The 19,164-nt window shown below is 42.9% G+C and overlaps 1 protein-coding gene across 1 annotated transcript in view; it reads right to left on the bottom strand.

The window, feature by feature from the left end:
* Positions 1-19,164, bottom strand: part of kif19 (kinesin family member 19) — a 64,967-nt gene that overhangs the window by 17,811 nt on the left and 27,992 nt on the right. Inside the window, exons 3-7 of the mRNA XM_063003677.1 lie at positions 17,769-17,879; positions 17,559-17,646; positions 14,221-14,357; positions 9,858-9,983; positions 9,070-9,264 (exon numbers count right to left, since the gene is read on the bottom strand). Of these exons, the coding sequence (XP_062859747.1) occupies positions 9,070-9,264; positions 9,858-9,983; positions 14,221-14,357; positions 17,559-17,646; positions 17,769-17,879 (657 nt within the window). The remainder of the gene's footprint in view (positions 1-9,069; positions 9,265-9,857; positions 9,984-14,220; positions 14,358-17,558; positions 17,647-17,768; positions 17,880-19,164) is intronic.

The following is a 19,164-nucleotide window of genomic DNA, read 5'->3' as shown; positions in this document are numbered from 1 at the left end:
GAACTGAAGTTTCGAATGAACCGCCTGAAAAAGTTTGCAAAACCCAGAAATCTTTGCACTAGGCGTACGGAACAAGGAGTTGGCCAGTCCTCCACAGACTTGGTTTTAGCCGGATCCATTCGAAGGGCACCCTGTGAGATTATAAACCCCAAAAAAGAAACTGATGGGGTATGGAAAACGGACTTCTCCAGCTTGACGAACAAATGATGGTCGAGCAAAAGCTGGAGAACCCGACGGACGTGCTTCACGTGTTCTTCGATGGACCGGCTAAAAATTAAGATATCGTCTAAGTAGACATAGACGTATCGGTCAAGGGCTTCCCGCAAAGCCTCATTGATAAAGCGTTGGAAGACCGTGGGGGCATTCATTAACCCAAAGGGCATCACTAGATACTCATAGTGTCCCGTGGGCGTAATGAACGCAGTCTTCCATTCATCCCCTCGCCGGATACGGATCAAGTTATACGCGCTGCGCAAATCGAGCTTCGTAAAAATTGAAGCTCGCTGAAGGGCTTCAAAAGCCGTGGCCATCAGCGGCAGCGGATAACGATCCTTAACCGTTATTGCGTTCAGACCTCGATAATCGATACAGGGGCGCAAGGTTCCATCCTTCTTACCCACAAAGAAGAATCCTGCCCCAGCTGGGGAGGACGATGGTCGGATGAACCCCTGATCGAGTGCCTCCTTGACATACTCTTCCATGGCGATCCTCTCCGGTCCCGACAGGGAGAAGAGGCGCCCCCTAGGAGGAGAAGTGCCAGGAAGCAAGTTGATCGCACAGTCAAAAGGTCTGTGTGGGGGCAAGTCTCGCGCCCGGGACTTGCTAAACACCTCTTGTAGGTCATGGTACACGGGGGGTACCCGGGCCAAATCAGGGGTCATCGCATCGAGCGATGGTGGCGCCGATGACATGCTTGCTGGCAGCAGGCATGCATCTTGGCACCGTGTTCCCCAGGCAAAGATTGACCCGGTTTGCCAGTCAATTTGGGGATTGTGTCTCTTCAACCACGAGTGCCCCAGTACCACTTGGAGTTGTGGAACTTGGGTCACTAAAAATGTGATCCGCTCCTCATGACTCCCCAAACGCATCGTGAGAGGAGACGTTTGATGCGTGATTGGACTCCCGGCCACCGCCCGGTCGTCCACGGCGTGAACCGTTATGGGGACTCGTAATGGTTGAAGGTCAATCCCCAACCCGTGTACCAAATGGCGATCGATGAAATTTTCCACCGCACCGGAATCGACACAGACTTGGAGGTCAGTGTTCCCAGATTCCCAGCGCAATGACGCGCTTAGGAAGAGACCCTGCTCGGGGATGGTGGAACGGCTCGCCCTCGACTCCCTGCCACGAGAGCGGCCTACTCGTTTAACCGAGATCGGGCCCTCGAGGCGGAGTCGGATGGTCGTGGGGCGACCCCCCGGGTCGATCCCAGCTGCATGGGCTCTGGGTCCTGATCTCCCGACACGGGCCGGGGCTGGCCTTGGGGCCAACAATAGGGTGGGTGAGACCCTCGCTCCCGCGTTCGTTGTCGGAGTCGGGTGTCGATAGAGGTGGCTAGGAGATAGAAGGCCTTGAGAGAAGTGGGAAGTTCTCGAGTGGCCAGCTCGTCTTTAATTCTCTCTCCTAGACCACGGTGGAAAATGGCCACTAATGCCCCCTCATCCCAACCGCACTCAGCCGCCAGTGTGCGAAACTCGATGACGTAGTCGGCGACTGAGCGCCCCCCTTGGGACAGCTCGAGCAAGCGTGGGCCCGCTTCCCTCCCCCCTGTGGGATGAAAGAAAGTGTCCCTCAGAGCCTCCTTAAAAGAAGACTCCGAAGAACACTCTGAGGCGTTCTGCTCCCACACGGCGGTAGCCCATTCCAAAGCCTTGCCGGTAAGCAAAGATATAATAAATGCCACCTTGGAACGCTCCGAAGGGAAGCGGGAGGGCTGTAGCTCGAACGTGAAGGAGCATTGTAGGAGGAAGCCTCAACATTTCTTCGCCTCCCCTGAAAAACGCTCGGGGGGCGGAATGGAGGTTTCGACTCCTACAGGAGGCGCTGGAGGGACGGAAGGGTGACTGGGGTTACTCGAACCGACTGCCGGAGTCGGCAACAGCGTTACAGCCTATCCAACAGCGCTACGGCGTGGCTGAAAGCACAACAGCTCCTTAGGGTTATAAGGAGTATAATGAGAAGGGGATCTCCGGATATTAATCCGTGAGAAACACAAAGCCCCATAAAAGCGGGCTTTTAGAGAAACCAGACCGGCACAGTCACCAGCACGGAATTGCTGGGAGGAAGCCGATTTGAAAAAGGGGTAAAGAAGAGAGACGCGGATTCGAACCGGGGTTGCTCCACTGCCAGTGCTGAGCTTACACCACTCAGCCAAACCGTGCAAGCGGGGGAAGTAGCGAAATCAAAACAAACCGCAGCGCGAGGGCTGCACGGAATCGCACCAGCTTTTCTTAATGAAGAGATCTAAGCCCTAAAATACCTCGGCCTTTCGACCTACACACCCAACCACTATACAGTGCCTGGGGTAACCGAACTAACCCTATGAAAGAAAAAGACTGATGCGATGCAGCCATAGACCAAAAAGAGAACAAAAGGTGCGACGCCTGCAGTGTGGCGACGCCCCCTTAAATAGGAGGCTCGCACCTGCAGGTCGTTCGCCCTAATCAGCTGGCCTCCTATTTGAGGCCACGCTGCCCTTTGTTCTGTAACGCCTGCGAGGCTGGGAACTGGTGGTCTGTTCACCAGACCTTGCAGGCACCCTAACAATAATAAAGCAACTCATGGCTGAAGATTATAATAAAATATAATCAATATAATATAATATAATTAAACCCTATTTCCGAAAAAGTTGGGACATTTTATAAAATGCAATAAAACTAAAATTCTTTATAACCCCTAACTGACAAAATTACAAAGATTTTGTAAATATAAAAGAAATTTAAAATCTTTATTTTAGCTACACTCTGTTGGGAGACCCAAACATGACATTTTGCAATTTCTTTTGCTTAGACCTTGTTCCTTGCAATCTTTTAAAGGCCTTTTGTGTGTGGATATGATTAATTGATGAATGTCACTCTGACAGGTGGAGTGTGGTGTAGCGAGGCTGCAATGAGAGGAAGTAGATTGGGAGATAAAACTGAGGGTTAGTTAGTGGTTACTTCTGTGAGGGCTAATTACTTTGGTTATTTAAACCCTGATTTTTTCCTCTTTTGTGTGTGTGTGTTGTAGACCAGAAAGCAACTGACTGAAAACTTGTCTACACATGTGGTAAATAAACCGTTTTTATTTGTGTATTTGTTTATTTGAAGGACTTGAAGTTTGAGGTCTGTATCCTGTGTCCTCCTTGGTGCCTTACATGAACTTGTCACAGTGAGGCAGAAAGCTGGAAAGAAGAATGTACATGACCTGCACATGACCCAGCCTGGGTCCATGCGGCATTCAGAGGCTGGCTGAGGTCCCACATGTGCTCCCCTTCGCATCCAACCCAAAACGGCTCAGCCATACCTCTCGCAAGAGAATTTGTGGAGAGTAGAAACATGATCCAACTGGGCACTGGACACTGGCCTGACTGGCAGGGGATCACCCAACAGTGCCTAAAAGCTTAGTTTTGCCCATCATTCTCAGTGAACAACCAGTGCTAGCACTCTGCACAATCATTTTGTCCCACAATTTTTTTCCCCAGGATGCCACCACTGAATAGCAAAAAGCTGGGGTAGGGCCATGGCTGGATTACTGACCGGGCCAGTGGGGCCAGCGCCCAGGCCCAAAACATTTTGCGATGCCTATCAACATTTATGATACAATATATTTTTATTTCCGAGGGCCCTCAATTTTAAGGATCCTCTGACTATTAGGGACTTTGACCCCAGGGCCTCTTGGGGGCCCTAGCCATGCTTTTGGGGCCCCTAGCTATGCTTTTGGGGGCCCTTATGAAAATGGATGAGGCGTTGTGGCACTGCTCTGACTTTGACTTCTGGCTATTAGGGGTCCTAGGAAAGAGGGGGGCATATTTTTAGAGGGCCCTGGTTATGAGAGCCCCTACCAGGGGGCCCTAGAGAAGAGCAGGGCATACCATTAGAGGGCCCTTGATCACGAGGGCCCCTGCTATGGGGCCCTTGACTTCCATAGAAGTCATTTACCATGGCTCCTTGACTTTCTAGGGACCTACAAATTGCCAGGCAAGCTACCATATTTCATATTTCATTCAGGATTAGGATGCGCCAAAACCGCCTGAACTCAACTCTTTGCCCAGGGGCCCAGACTATCCTTAATCCGTCCTTGGGTAGAGCCCAGATAGGTCTACCAGGGCTGTGAAGATCAGGGATCTAGAAGGTAACATTGAGGCTTGGAGACATATATTATGAGTCAATACATACAGTGTATCACAAAAGTGAGTACACACCTCACATTTCTGCAAATATTTCATTATATCTTTTCATGGGACAACACTATAGACATGAAACTTGGATAAAACTTAGAGTAGTCAGTGTACAGCTTGTATAGCAGTGTAGATTTACTGTCTTCTGAAAATAACTCAACACACAGCCATTAATGTCTAAATAGCTGGCAACATAAGTGAGTCCACCCCACAGTGAACATGTCCAAATTGTGCCCAAATGTGTCGTTGTCCCTCCCTGGTGTCATGTGTCAAGGTCCCAGGTGTAAATGGGGAGCAGGGCTGTTAAATTTGGTGTTTTGGGTACAATTCTCTCATACTGGCCACTGGATATTCAACATGGCACCTCATGGCAAAGAACTCTCTGAGGATGTGAGCAATAGAATTGTTGCTCTCCACAAAGATGGCCTGGGCTATAAGAAGATTGCTAACACCCTGAAACTGAGCTACAGCATGGTGGCCAAGGTCATACAGCGGTTTTCCACTCGGAACAGGCTTCGCCAGGGTCGACCAAAGAAGTTGAGTCCACGTGTTCGGCGTCATATCCAGAGGTTGGCTTCAAAAAATAGACACATGAGTGCTGCCAGCATTGCTGCAGAGGTTGAAGACGTGGGAGGTCAGCCTGTCAGTGCTCAGACCATACGCCGCACACTGCATCAACTCGGTCTGCATGGTCGTCATCCCAGAAGAAAGCTGACGCACAAGAAAGCCAGCAAACAGTTTGCTGAAGACAAGCAGTCCAAGAACATGGATTACTGGAATGCCCTGTGGTCTGATGAGACCAAGATAAACTCGTTTGGCTCAGATGGTGTCCAGCATGTGTGGCGGCGCCCTGGTGAGAAGTACCAAGACGACTGTATCTTGCCTACAGTCAAGCATGGTGGTGGTAGCATCATGGTCTTGGGCTGCATGAGTGTTGCTGGCACTGGGGAGCTGCAGTTCATTGAGGGAAACATGAATTCCAACATGTACTGTGACATTCTGAAACAGAGCATGATCCCCTCCCTTCGAAAACAGGTCCTCATGGCAGTTTTCCAACAGGATAACGACCCCAAACACAACCTCCAAGATGACAACTGCCTTGCTGAGGAAGCTGAAGGTAAAGGTGATGGACTAAACCCAATTGAGCACCTGTGGCGCATCCTCAAGTGGAAGGTGGAGGAGTTCAAGGTGTCTAACATCCACCAGCTCCGTGATGTCATCATGGAGGAGTGGAAGAGGATTCCAGTAGCAACCTGTGCAGCTCTGGTGAATTCCATGCCCAGGAGGGTTAAGGCAGTGCTGGATAATAATGGTGGTCACACAAAATATTGACACTTTGGGCACAATTTGGACATGTTCACTGTGGGGTGTACTCACTTATGTTGCCAGCTATTTAGACATTAATGGCTGTGTGTTGAGTTATTTTCAGAAGACAGTAAATCTACACTGCTATACAAGTTGTACACTGACTACTCTAAGTTATATCCAAGTTTCATGTCTATAGTGTTGTCCCATGAAAAGATATAATAAAATATTTGCAGAAATGTGAGGGGTGTACTCACTTTTGTGATACACTGTACAGTGGTGCTTGAAAGTTTGTGAACTCTTTAGAATTTTCTATATTTCTGCATAAATATGACCTAAAACATCATCAGATTTTCACACAAGTCCTAAAAGTAGATAAAGAGAACCCAGTTAAACAAATTAGACAAAAATATTGTACTTGGTCATTTATTTATTGAGGAAAATGATCCGATATTACATATTTGTGAGTGGCAAAAGTATGTGAACCTTTGCTTTCAGTATCTGGTGTGACCCCCCTTTGCAGCAATAACTGCAACTAAACATGTCCGGTAACTGTTGATCAGTCCTACACACCGGCTTGGAGGAATTTTAGCCCATTCCTGCGTACAGAACAGCTTCAACTCTGGGATGTTGGTGGGTTTCCTCACATTAACTGCTCGCTTCAGGTCCTTCCACAACATTTCAAATGGATTAAGGTCAGGACTTTGACTTGGCCATTCCAAAACATTAACTTTATTCTTCTTTAACCATTCTTTGTAGAACGACTTGTGTGCTTAGGGTCGTTGTCTTGCTGCATGACCCACCTTCTCTTGAGATTCAGTTCATGGACAGATGTCCTGACATTTTCCTTAAGAATTCTCTGATATAATTCAGAATTCATTGTTCCATCAATGATGGCAAGCCGTCCTGGCCCAGATGCAGCAAAACAGGCCCAAACCATGATACTACCACCACCATGTTTCACAGATGGGATAAGGTTCTTATGCTGGAATGCAGTGTTTTCCTTTCTCCAAACATAACGCTTTTCATTTAAACCAGAAAGTTCTATTTTGGTCTCATCCGTCCACAAAACATTCTTCCAATAGCCTTCTGGCTTGTCCACGTGATCTGTAGTAAACTGCAGACGAGCAGCAATGTTCTTTTTGGAGAGCAGTGGCTTTCTCCTTGCAACCCTGCCATGCACACCATTGTTGTTCAGTGTTCTCCTGATGGTGGACTCATGAACATTAACATTAGCCAATGTGAGAGAGGCCTTCAGTTGCTTAGAAGTTACCCTGGGGTCCATTGTGACCTCGCCGACTATTACACGCCTTGCTTTTGGAGTGATCTTTGTTGGTCGACCACTCCTGGGGAGGGTAACAATGGTCTTGAATTTCCTCCATTTGTACACAGTCTGTCTGACTGTGGATTGGTGGAGTCCAAACTCTTTAGAGATGGTTTTGTAACCTTTTCCAGTCTGATGAGCATCAACAACTCTTTTTCTGAGGTCCTCAGAAATCTCCTTTGTTCGTGCCATGATACACTACCACAAACATGTTTTGTGAAGAGCAGACTTTGATAGATCCCTGTTCTTTAAATAAAACAGGGTGCCCACTCACACCTGATTGTCATCCCATTGATTGAAAACACCTGACTCTAATTTCACCTTCAAATTAACTGCGAACCCTAGAGGTTCACATACTTTTGCCACTCACAAATATGTAATATTGGATCATTTTCCTCAATAAATAAATGACCAAGTACAATATTTTTGTCTCATTTGTTTAACTGGGTTCTCTTTATCTACTTTTAGGACTTGTGTGAAAATCTGATGATGTTTTAGGTCATATTTATGCAGAAATATAGAAAATTCTAAAGGGTTCACAAACGTTCAAGCACCACTGTATATAGAGGAAATACCTACCATGTGAACCACCCACAATGTGCAAAGATAATCCTATTTTCTCTGGTGGCTGACATGACAGAAAAACATTATTTGGGATTGGAGTGACCAAAACAGTCAATCCCACTCCATTCCCCATTGAGGACATCTTTTTCCATTCCAGAGGGCAGTGATGAAGTCAGATAGAGGTCTTGAATGTGTTTTCCTCTACCCGGGTGAACTGACCTCAAAGGACACCACAGTAAAAACACATCCAGGTGTATTGATATGGACCCCACCCTACTGATTGCCTGAACACAAAAAGTGGTCAGGAATTAGGCAAAATGATATCCATGAAAGTAATCAAAGAATCACACATTGCCATGCTTCCAAAAGCTGAGAGTGAAGATGGATTCTATGTGGACTTTTACTGTATCAACACAGTGTCCAAATCTGATTCCCACCCATGCCTTGCCTCTTTGTGGGGGCCCTCTACCTCCCTAAGTTTTATCTCCTTTTTGTGCTGCAGACAGATGCATCAGACAGGGAGCTGGGACTGTTTTGTTCAGCGGGTGGAGGGCAATGAGTCCTCGATGTTGTACATTAGTCTAAAACTGTCAGCGAGAGAGACAGTACCATTGAGAAGGAGTGTGCAAGACCACATGAAGGATGCCAGTGCACAAATTAAATGTTGGTATCAGGGTTAACAGACCTTTAAATGTAGTCCACAGGCCAGGGGTGCAGATGGTGGTGGCTGATGGCCTGCCCAGTCCAGCCTGCTTTGAGAAGTAAGGGTATGTGACAGGTGGGGTGTGGTTAAGCTAATGGCTGCAACTTAAGGCTTAATTAGTGGTTGTACCTGATTAACTGTGGAGGCTGATTAACCTTGGTTATTTAAACCTTGTTTTGTTTCCTGTTTGGGTGCATCCTCTTGTAAGCATGTGTGTGTGAGTTACAGACCACAGTGTACATGACAGAAAAGCTACTATTTTTGTTTCTTTGTGTATGTGAAGTACTTGATGCTTGGTTAAACTGTACATTTTACATACTTTTTTTGTAAATAAAATGCCAGTGAAAGGCAAACTGGCTTACTTGAGTCCTGTGTCCAGCTGGCTGACAGTTATCTTCTGCAACTGAGTTTGAGTAGCAGTTGGTGTTACAGTATTCTAAAAATGCCCCTCTTGTTTTTAACAAAAGTTCTAAGGGGGACTTAAGCAGTGTGCATGTAACTACCTATTTTTTACATTTCATTATAATAAACTAACTGAGCTCTAAGTTATGTTCAGTTTTTGGCAATATTGTGTATACTCCGCATCAGTATGTTTAGATGTTTTTTTTTTTTTTTACATGTTTTACGTCTTTATTGACTTTATTTTTTGACATTGGCCAGTCATTGACAATGACATGCTTCCTCTGACACAGTCATCAGCCACCTCAGAGCTTCATCAGTCACTTGTAACCAATTAAGCATGTAAAACCATTGCCATATAACATTGTATTAATGCCAAAGTATCATCTACTTTACCTGTGCAGCACGTTCTGAGCCAGCCAGGTCAATCATAAAAAGGCGAGCAAAGCGAACTTCCTGTAGAACATCCTTGCAGCGACTCTGCTGCCTTACTGCCACCTGCAAGACGGCATGAGAGCGTGAGGATGTCTGATTAGCCGCTGTTGGCTCCTGGGTCCGCTGCTTATTTCCCCTCATCAATAACTCCATAATCTAATACACAGAGACATAAACAGAAAATCATTAGAAAAACTAAGAGTACTATAAGTAAGAGTATTAAAACTTTATATGAGCAGGGTCACTGCTGCTGTCATTAGATATAATTAATTATGTTTTATATAATTGTTCAAATGTAAAAAAAATATATATGTAATAAGTACATTTTGCAGTATTGATCTGCAAAGTAAATAAAAAATCTTTAGTAACGTTCCACCCGGAAACACTGCGTGTAACGGCAGGAACACACCCTGAACAGCGCATCAATCTACTGCAAGTGATACTACACTATTAACTTGTTTATTTAGACTTATGGTCAATTTAAGTAACCAGTCCAGCTACTGATTTTTTTTAACAAATAAAGCCAGGTCCCTTGCTGTGTGCCATCCACTTCAACGCATGCCCCTTTCTTTTAAAATTATATGTAAAATGTAATGATTGATGTATATGTTTATGTATAACACAAGTACATGTTGTTTTTACCACCCACCTTGTTTTGACCCACCTTGACCATGACTAGATTAAGCAATTACTGAAAATAAAAGAATGAAAGAATAAACAGTGTAAGGGCAATGATGTGGGTGACAGACCTCACGGGCATTGACGGTGGACATCTCTGTAATTCCGGCTACTTGGATCTCCCCCTTTGAGTCCTCCCTCAAATCCAGGAAGCCAGAAGAGGGATTTAGCAAATCACGAATCATCTCATTATAGATCTGTAGAGCAGAAACAGTGTTACATTTTACTTTAGCAGCATCACTAAAACAGTATGTGTTTTCATGCAAAGTATGTCAATTGCTGCCGTATGAATATAAAACCAATTTCTCTACTGTACAAATAGAACATGACTTCTAGTGTGTCCTCTTTTAGTCTTTAGAAACTGAACTTGTGAGTCAAACAACATTTCTAAGACTTTACACAGGTCTATTCAACCAGGTATAGAACATGACCACATCCTGAGCAGCTGTGGTCACCTCACAGGTTGTAAATTTAGCAATAGCAAATGGAAAATTTTCTGTGTGTCACTAAGGACGCTTTAGTGTCCAATTAGTGGTGGTGATTTCTGAGTCATGATGAGGTATGAAAAAAACCCATAAGAAAAGAGGGTTGTCTTTACAACAGAGGTAGTCTGCAAAGAGAGGAAGAAACATATTCATTAACAAAGCCAGTACATTGTGATCTTTTAGGTTTTAAGCACATTTTATATATACGTGGACTTAGTCACAAACATATTAACTAACACATTATACGCTGCCCCACTTTTCAACAGAAAAGTACAAAATAACATATTACATAAAGCAGTTTAAAATAATCATGTAAATATTATTGCATTATTGCAGTGGCCTGAGTATGTATAAATGATTATTTGTACAGAAAGCTTTGCTATTACATAACATACACCTACAGTTTTACATATTTTACTACTTATTAGAAAGCTAAAATTTTTACAGATACTTCCATATACATTAGAGGTCACATACCTTATATTGACTGGCATAAGCTTGTATACATGTCCATAAGTACTTGTGCTCAAAGGTTTGTTTGTTTATTAGGACTTTAATGTCATGTTTTATACTTTTTGGTTACATTCATGTCAGGAACGGTAGTTATTACTCATTACACAAGGTTCATCAGTTCACACAAGGTTATATCGAACACAGTCTTGGACAATTTAGTATCTCCAATTTACTTCACTTGCATGTCTTTGGACTGTGGGAGGAAACCGAAGCACCCGGAGTAAAACCACACAGACACAGGGAGAACATGCAAACTCCACACAGAAAGGACCCAGACCGCCCCACCTGGGGATCGAACCCAGGACCTGCTTGCTGTGAGGCGACAGTGCTACCCACTTAGCCACCGTGCCCTGTGCTCAAAGGTGTTAAAAAATACATGATTCAAATGAACCTACATTAAACTGATTTATTCTATTTAACTTATGATTTATATTGTTATTGTTAAAAATAAGATTTGTATATATTACTGTGTATTTTGTATTGTATTTAATTGAAGTTTTGAAATGCTCTCTAACAAATTAGAAAAATTTAGCTCTGCTGCTAATATACTGAATTTTTCTTATTTCCCTGTGTTTAGAAGTGTTGTAAATGTGAGTTAAGGTACTAAAATGCCTTCAGATATTTTAAAAAAGAAAGAAATTCTGATAGAATTTTTACATAAGCATTAGGTTTCTCGTAAACAACATCCGCTTTAAAGTTTGCTTAATCCATTAGGAGTCAAGAAAGCTGTAATCAGATGGTAGGACGCAAGCTGCAAAAGGTTGGAAACCCCTGCTTTAAAAGATTTTAATCAACCTGCATAGGATCAAACACTTCATAATTATAAGCCTTAATGTCCATTACTAATGCTTTCACGGCTCAACAGAAGTGAATCTCTATGAAAGTGAAACTATATTCTAAAATGTAGTGGAAAGCATCCCTTAAAGAGTAGAAAGTGGTGTATCAGCTGGATAAACTCTATAATAATGAACATAGTTTGAACGTGATGCACATATACACTGTAGAGACAAAAGTATTGGGACAGCAATTTCTAACAGGTGTAATTATAAAAAACAACAACAACTGAATTATAAAAATTAAAATATATGCCTCACAACTTTGCAGCAACAGTTTAAGGAAGTCCTTTTTTGTTTCAGCATGACTGTGACCCTGTACACAAAGCAAGGTCTATAAAGAAATGAAAAAAGATTGGTCTGTACAAAGGCCTGACCTCAGCCCGCTCCACTGAACAGCTTTGGAATGAACTGGAATATCACTTGAGGCTTTCCTGACCAAAATTAGTGTCCGGCCATTCAAATGCTCTTTTGACTAAATGGGCACAAATTCCTACAGACATGCCACACATTTCGTTCTCAGGAGGAAATACAAAATAAAGATGAATCATGTGTAATCTGTAATTACCTATCCAGTCATGAATTTAACCAAAGTCTAAAAAATGACAATAAAATAAATATTGACGTAGTAACACACACACACACACACACACACACACACACATATATACATATAATGTGTATGTGGAATAAAGAGGCTGATGCAACAGAGGAAGGCAACAGATGGATCCTTTCCAAATGACAGTCGTAAACCAGCCTTTAACCTCTTTGTGTGTGAGAGCAGAGACAAATATCCCCCCTCAGAGATGGCTGAGAGACCCCACCAGCCCAACATCAACCAGCAACCATTCTCATTACTGAGTTCTGATTTATCACCTTGGCACCTAAATATGCAGCACAGCTGTTGTTCAGAGCAGCACTCACACCCATCGCTTCTGCATATCTATGTCATTTCTACACTGCCAACCTGTGTGGGACAATGCCCACATGACAAAACATCTGTTCTTTTACAATTCTTAGAAGGGGCCATTTTAATAAAGGTCACTCAATCATGTTCCCTTACTTTCGTTTATCTGCCAAGCTCATGTTGACCGAGATCTCAGTGGCTCTCCTTTCAGCACTTTTTCTATCCTTTTTCTTACATTGTGCTCAGACTCGCGGTCAATTTGTTTCTCTCAGAGATAGACGTCTAAAAGAGCAAATTATTTTCTTTTTACTCAACACTTACAAGGCAACCATCAGGAAAAGGTAGATGTGAAATACTACTGTGGTGGGGTGGTAGAACTCTGTGAATTAGACAAAGTGTGAAATAATCAGAATGAGTTCATGAAATAAATATTCCTACAGTCCAGAACGGTGTTTTGTCTGTTGGCCAACAGCCAGACACTTTTTTCTCTAAATCCATCCATCTAAATCTCTCTAGTTAATAAGTATGTGTAGCTTTAAAGAATAAATGAAAAAACTTAATCAGATTTGGGGAAAAATCAGATTATCAGGTTCACATGGTCTTCAATAAATTCAGTAACACAGAAAGACTGAGTTTTTTTAAAGTCAGTCTATAATTAAATTACATAATTTGATTGCAAATACTTACATATTTAAAAAAAAAAAAAAAACATAATATTAATAAGTAAAATAGAACATTTATTATTTATAGACAGTAGTACCCTAGTGGGGAGCTTTGAGCTACTTTTCAGAAGGTTGAGGGTTTGAATTCCAGTTCTACAATTTACCCACTGTTAGGCCCTTGAACAGAGCCCTAAACCCTTTAGGCTCCATGGGTACTGTACAATGATCGATCCTGCATTTTAACCCCAGTTTCCAAAACAAGCTGGGATATGCAGAAAGAGAATTTTATTGTACTGTACATGTGAATATGTATATATTCCAAATAAAGGCATTCCATCTGCCTTTCATTCATTCACTGTCTGTTCAGACAGGTTGCCAGTCCATTACAGGGTAGACTCACATTTACACATTCACACACACACTCACACTTAGAGCATGTCTTTAGACTTATGGGAAGAAACCAGAGCACCCGGAGGAAAACCACACAGACAAAGGGACAACATGAAAACTCCACTCAGAAAGGACCATTCCTGCTCAGTCGGGGAATCAAACTCAGGTCCTTCTTGCTGTGAGGCAATAGTGCTACTGCATCACCATGTCACCTCCATCTACCCCTCATATAACGTAATGTCATTAGCACATGCACAGGTTTTCTTACTATTATTTTTTCTTACTATTACTAGGATTTTAATGTCATACCCTTTGGTTTAAACCCTTTGTTTACATTCATGACAGGACAGGTAGTTACAGGTTGCATTAAGATTCATCCGTCTGAGTCTTTAATGTCAAGCACATTCAAGGAATTTTGTATCTCCAGTTCACCTCACTTGCATGTCTTTGGACTGTGGAAGGAAACCGGAGCTCCCGGAGGAAAACATGCAAACTCCACACAGAAAGGACCACTCCACCTGAGAATCAAACCCAGGACCTACTTGCTGTGAGGTGACCATGCTACCCACTGAGCCACCGTGCCATCCTTCTCACTGTTAAGTGAGCTGTAACTGAGTGACAGAATGTTGAAACTGTGATTTTACCTCTAGGTAGGACATGGAGACGCTGTACTGCATGTCATCACTGGTCTCTTCAATGGCTTTAAACAGGTCATTAAGAGTGCGAACATAGATGCCAGGCTCTGTGTCCGTCCCCAACATAGTGTAGGTCTTCCCACAGCCTGAGCATTAACAAGCACAAGAACATATACAAACACAACAACATGAAACACATCATTAATACAATTATGTATTGCTAGCCTTAATAAAGTTTGTACAGAACTAACATAGTGAGTACAAATGTCTATTTTACACAAGAAAAAATAATGGTTCTGTTTGTCCTTTTAATGCATGAGCAGGTTTTATACATCCTGTGTTTTATAGGCGACTTTTACACCTGACCAACTAATGGCCCTGGAGACAGGATGTAATTGAACTAGGAAGTGGGCAAGACTAATAAAGTGAATAAACAGATATTCTCCTCTATATATGACTCACCTGATCATGTCCAATCTAAACAGTTGATTTACCATAACAGCAACAGGACACCGTGTGTGTGTGTGTGTGTTTGTGTGTGTGAGTGAGTGATAAAGATAGAAAGAGTGAGTGCGCAATGCCAGTATAATGTGGTAGTAGCCATTTAAGAGCTGCTCTGTGTTAAGAGTTGTGTCCCTCTGCACGGCCTATTTTAGGCGACAGATTAAGCACAGAGGCGCAGTAGAATGTGATCTGTCAATCTCTCTTAATTGACAGTCACCTGTGCCTTGTACCCTTCTGCGCTGCCTAGTTTGGCCAGTAGATCGGGCACAGAGGCACAGTTGCATATAATCTGTGAATCTCTTTCCATTGCCCATCAACTGTGCCTGAAGTGTTGATGTGCTCCAAGTGGAAGTTTTCCTATATATCATGGCTTCTCCCTTTCATTTTTGCCAGCTCCGTTGTTTGCAAGGACGGATTAAGGATAGTCTGGGCCCCTGGGCAAAGAGTTGAGTTCAGGCGGTTTTGGCGCATCCTAATCCTGAATGAAATATGAAATATGGTAGCTTGCCTGGCAATTTGTAGGTCCCTAGAAAGTCAAGGAGCCATGGTAAATGACTTCTATGGAAGTCAAGGGCCCCATAGCAGGGGCCCTCGTGATCAAGGGCCCTCTAATGGTATGCCCTGCTCTTCTCTAGGGCCCCCTGGTAGGGGCTCTCATAACCAGGGCCCTCTAAAAACCAGGACCCCTAATAGCCAGAAGTCGAAGTCAGAGCAGTGCCACAACGCCTCATCCATTTTCATAAGGGGCCCAAAAGCATGGCTAGGGCCCAAAAGCAAAGCTAGGGCCCAAAAGCATGGCTAGAGGCCCCAAAAGCATGGCTAGGGGCTCCAAAAGCATGGCTAGGGCCCCCAAGAGGCCCTGGGGTCAAAGTCCCTAATAGTCAGAGGATCCTTAAAATGGAGGGCCCTCGGAAATAAAAATATATTGTATCATAAATGTTGATAGGCATCGCAAAATGTTTTGGGCCAGGGCCCCCCCGAGGCCCCCTGACCTCAAGGGCCCCTGGGCGCTGGCCCCACTGGCCCGGTCAGTAATCCAGCCATGGTTGTTTGCACACTTGCTTTTCTCTGAAGCCATGATGTCAGAATGCTGGGACCGGTCCAGTTTTCCACTGATGTAAAATGTCAGCATTTTTTTAAGTTTTATGGAAACTGCCCCCAGTCTACACTGCGAGGGTGAATTGCCACATTGGCAGCACAACAACCCTTTTCCGAAGCAGACCCACAAGTAAAACCATAGCCAAGCCGGCAGATTCTGATGGTTCTTTGTTCTGTTCCTAAGTGCTGGTTTGTCACAGATGACTGGAGCAGCCTGTCATTTTGTGACATTTAGTTCTCACTTCTGCTGTGTTCTTTGCTGTGGGTTGCGGAATGCACATGTTTTTTTGCCTGTCGTTGTTATTTTGTTTCTAATAATTTGGTCGCTTATATGTTTGTGATTTTCTTTTTTTTGTGTTAGTGGTGTTTCAGTCACTTTATTGTTCTACCTCATTATATAGCTGCAAATAAGTTCTGTTTCCATTCTTGCAGGTGTGTGTGATCTGCCTTGTGCTCTCTGTAGCTAGGTGCATTCCAGCAACCCCAGAGCTTAACAGGATTAAAAAATGTTCCCTTTTGCCGCTCAGGTAGCGCTGCGGTAAAGTACACTAGCTCACCAGAGTTGGGGTTTCGAATACATTGTATCGAATCTCAGCTCTGCCTTTCCATCCAAATGGGCTGGGCGGCAGCATGAACAACAGTTGGCTGTTGTTCAGGGTTAGAGGGTAAGAAAGTCGGATCATAGGTCCTCATAACTGGTGCAACTGTGGCCCCTGCTGGCTGACTGATGGCGCCTGCACAGGGCTGAGGAATAATGCTGATGGGGGTGTGGCCCTCCATACACAGTGCCTGTCAAGTGTTTGAACTCGACTCGTGCAGGTGAAAAATGCAGTCTGTACTGACTGTACGTGCCAGAGGGGGCGTATGTCAGTTGAGAGGCGTCCACAGTCAGCGGTGAAGTGTCGAATCGGTATAGAGGACGCATTCAGGGTAATTGGACACGACTAGATTGGGGGGTTCCTTTTAGTTTACTTAATTCAATTTCATCCTAGATTTCACCAGATGCATGAATAAAAGAAAGGACATATGAATGAGTTTGGATGGATGGATGGATGAATGGATGGATGGATGGATGGATGAAGGAATGGATAGAATAATTAAATAATGGGATGGTAAATATATGGGTAAACTAATTAAGAAATTAATGTACAGTATAAAAAATGTAAATGTATAAATGACAGCTAAATGAAGAGATCAACAGAAATTATAATACAGGTATGCCACCTAATATCCACAATACGTTCTATAAAACAAGACGGTATGTGTTTTGAACGCCGTGCAAACATCACTGGGTGCAGTGCAGCAACACATCCCAGAAGGGACACCAATACGTCATCCCCAGACATAGCTAATCATTTCTGTACGTGGCCGACAGGGATTTAAGGTTTGGGATTCAAACTCTGGGTGGCACAGACCACAGTCAAGGGAGCATGACATCACCATGGGCTTAGAGACTGCCATGCAAGAACAAAACCCTGCTTTTGATTTTTGTCTAGTCCATATGATTAGCAACAAACAGTCAAGTCCATGGAAATTCTAATTTATGTTCTTAGCTTACAGCTGACCATTGAGACTTGTCTAACTTGTTGTTTATATGCAATCAAATGCCATGCCACAAGCGTGAATGATGTAAACCTCATACAGCATAAAAATAATGTTTTAATCCAGCATATTTTTAGAAATAATGTTTAATTTGTGAAATGGACAGTTCAGTTCTTTGAAGTCAGAAATTGTACCACACTTACCAGTGGGTCCATAAGCAAACACAGTGGCATTGTATCCTGATATGAGGCCTTCAATTAAGCCTTTCGTTGTACACCTATAAACCTCCTCCTGTAGGCAACACACATGACATTTGAGTAAAAGATGTTTTTGTGTACATATACTTTTACAGGCTTATTCATACTGATGTATCTGTGAAGAAATAAACCCAGTTCATCTGGGGTAAAGCGTACCTGTGTGGCTGAGTAATCAAATGCCACATCAAACATGTATGTCTTCTCCCTTGAACGATGTGCTCGCAGGATGTCGTCAGGATCCTCCAATGGGTCCATTAAAACCACCATCTAACAAAAACAGAAAGAGAAAGTACCTAATTTTACTTACTAATTATCAAACAACACCAATGACTTGTGTGCATAAAATAGCATGTAAGATAATAAATTAATGAAACAATCAGCCTGAAATGTAAATCAGTCATTTTTTATAAGCTAACTTTATCTTAAGTAACATTTAAAACTCAACAAGTAAAAAAATCCACCTTTTTATTTGGCGTTTCCTTTAAAGCCATACTCCACATTTTGGACTCAGAATCAACTATACGGCACTTAATAAAAATAAATAAATAAATAAATTGATCATAATAACAATAAGGTCAAATCCATTCAACAGCATAAAAAAGTTTCCACCTGTTCATGTATGTCAGGAAATTAAGTCTAAAGCAAATGTAAATAATTTACAATGTGTATATGTAATGGTGCCATTTTTTGGTGGCGTGTTTATATTTCAGTACAAATTCTAAATACACTATGTGTGTAAACCCACTTTCTCTACTTACAACCTGGAAAGACAAAGGCTAGCACTTGCTTCCTTCAAAACGTGAAGCAAACCACTGTTTCTTTTTGAACTGTAGTTAAGGCAACAACACAAGGCAGCTAAATACAATGAAGTAAGCCACATAACACCTTGATTTGCATGCACAGCTGAGTGTTCCAACTCCAAAAGATTACAGCTGCCCACAGCTGGCTTATGTTGCTTTCACTGTTAGGGGAGTTAGCAAAGCCATTTCACCAACAACAAAAAGCAAGCATCTTTTTCACTTAAACAAGTTACCATATAGCCATGCACATTCACACAAATCAACCTGGTACTGCATAAAATATAGTAATTGCAGCATCTCGTCATGTTACACTATGTTTTAACAACAGCTCGAGAGTTAAGCCGTAGGCAACAGATAAATATGACATATTTACGCTAATAATGGTTTGGAGGAGCCTATTGTATCAGTTTTCTACCAATCTTCCTTTGGCCCACTTAATTTGTTTCATGAAATAAGGCTATTGAAAAGAAAAGTGGGCATATCCAGTAGGCTCAGAATTATCTATTAATCTGAAACCTTTTTGGAACAAGGGGTCTTCTTATGCTGGAGTTCTGGGAGACACAGTGCTCTGCCAAATGCAGAGCAGCACCACTTCCCACTTGTTTGATGATTTCTCTCTCTCTTTGAAGCCTCTTGATTTAAATGCACAAGGGAAGAACTGACTTTTTAAAAAGCATAATTACAGCAGCACTCAAAGACAAACATATTCTGCAGTCTGCAAACAGAAAATAAAAGATAAAAGATAAGCCAAA

The sequence above is a fragment of the Trichomycterus rosablanca genome, chromosome 10 (genome assembly GCF_030014385.1).
Source record: "Trichomycterus rosablanca isolate fTriRos1 chromosome 10, fTriRos1.hap1, whole genome shotgun sequence".
NCBI classification, from domain to species: Eukaryota; Metazoa; Chordata; class Actinopteri; order Siluriformes; family Trichomycteridae; genus Trichomycterus; species Trichomycterus rosablanca.
This window is presented reverse-complemented; position numbering and strand designations above follow the sequence as displayed.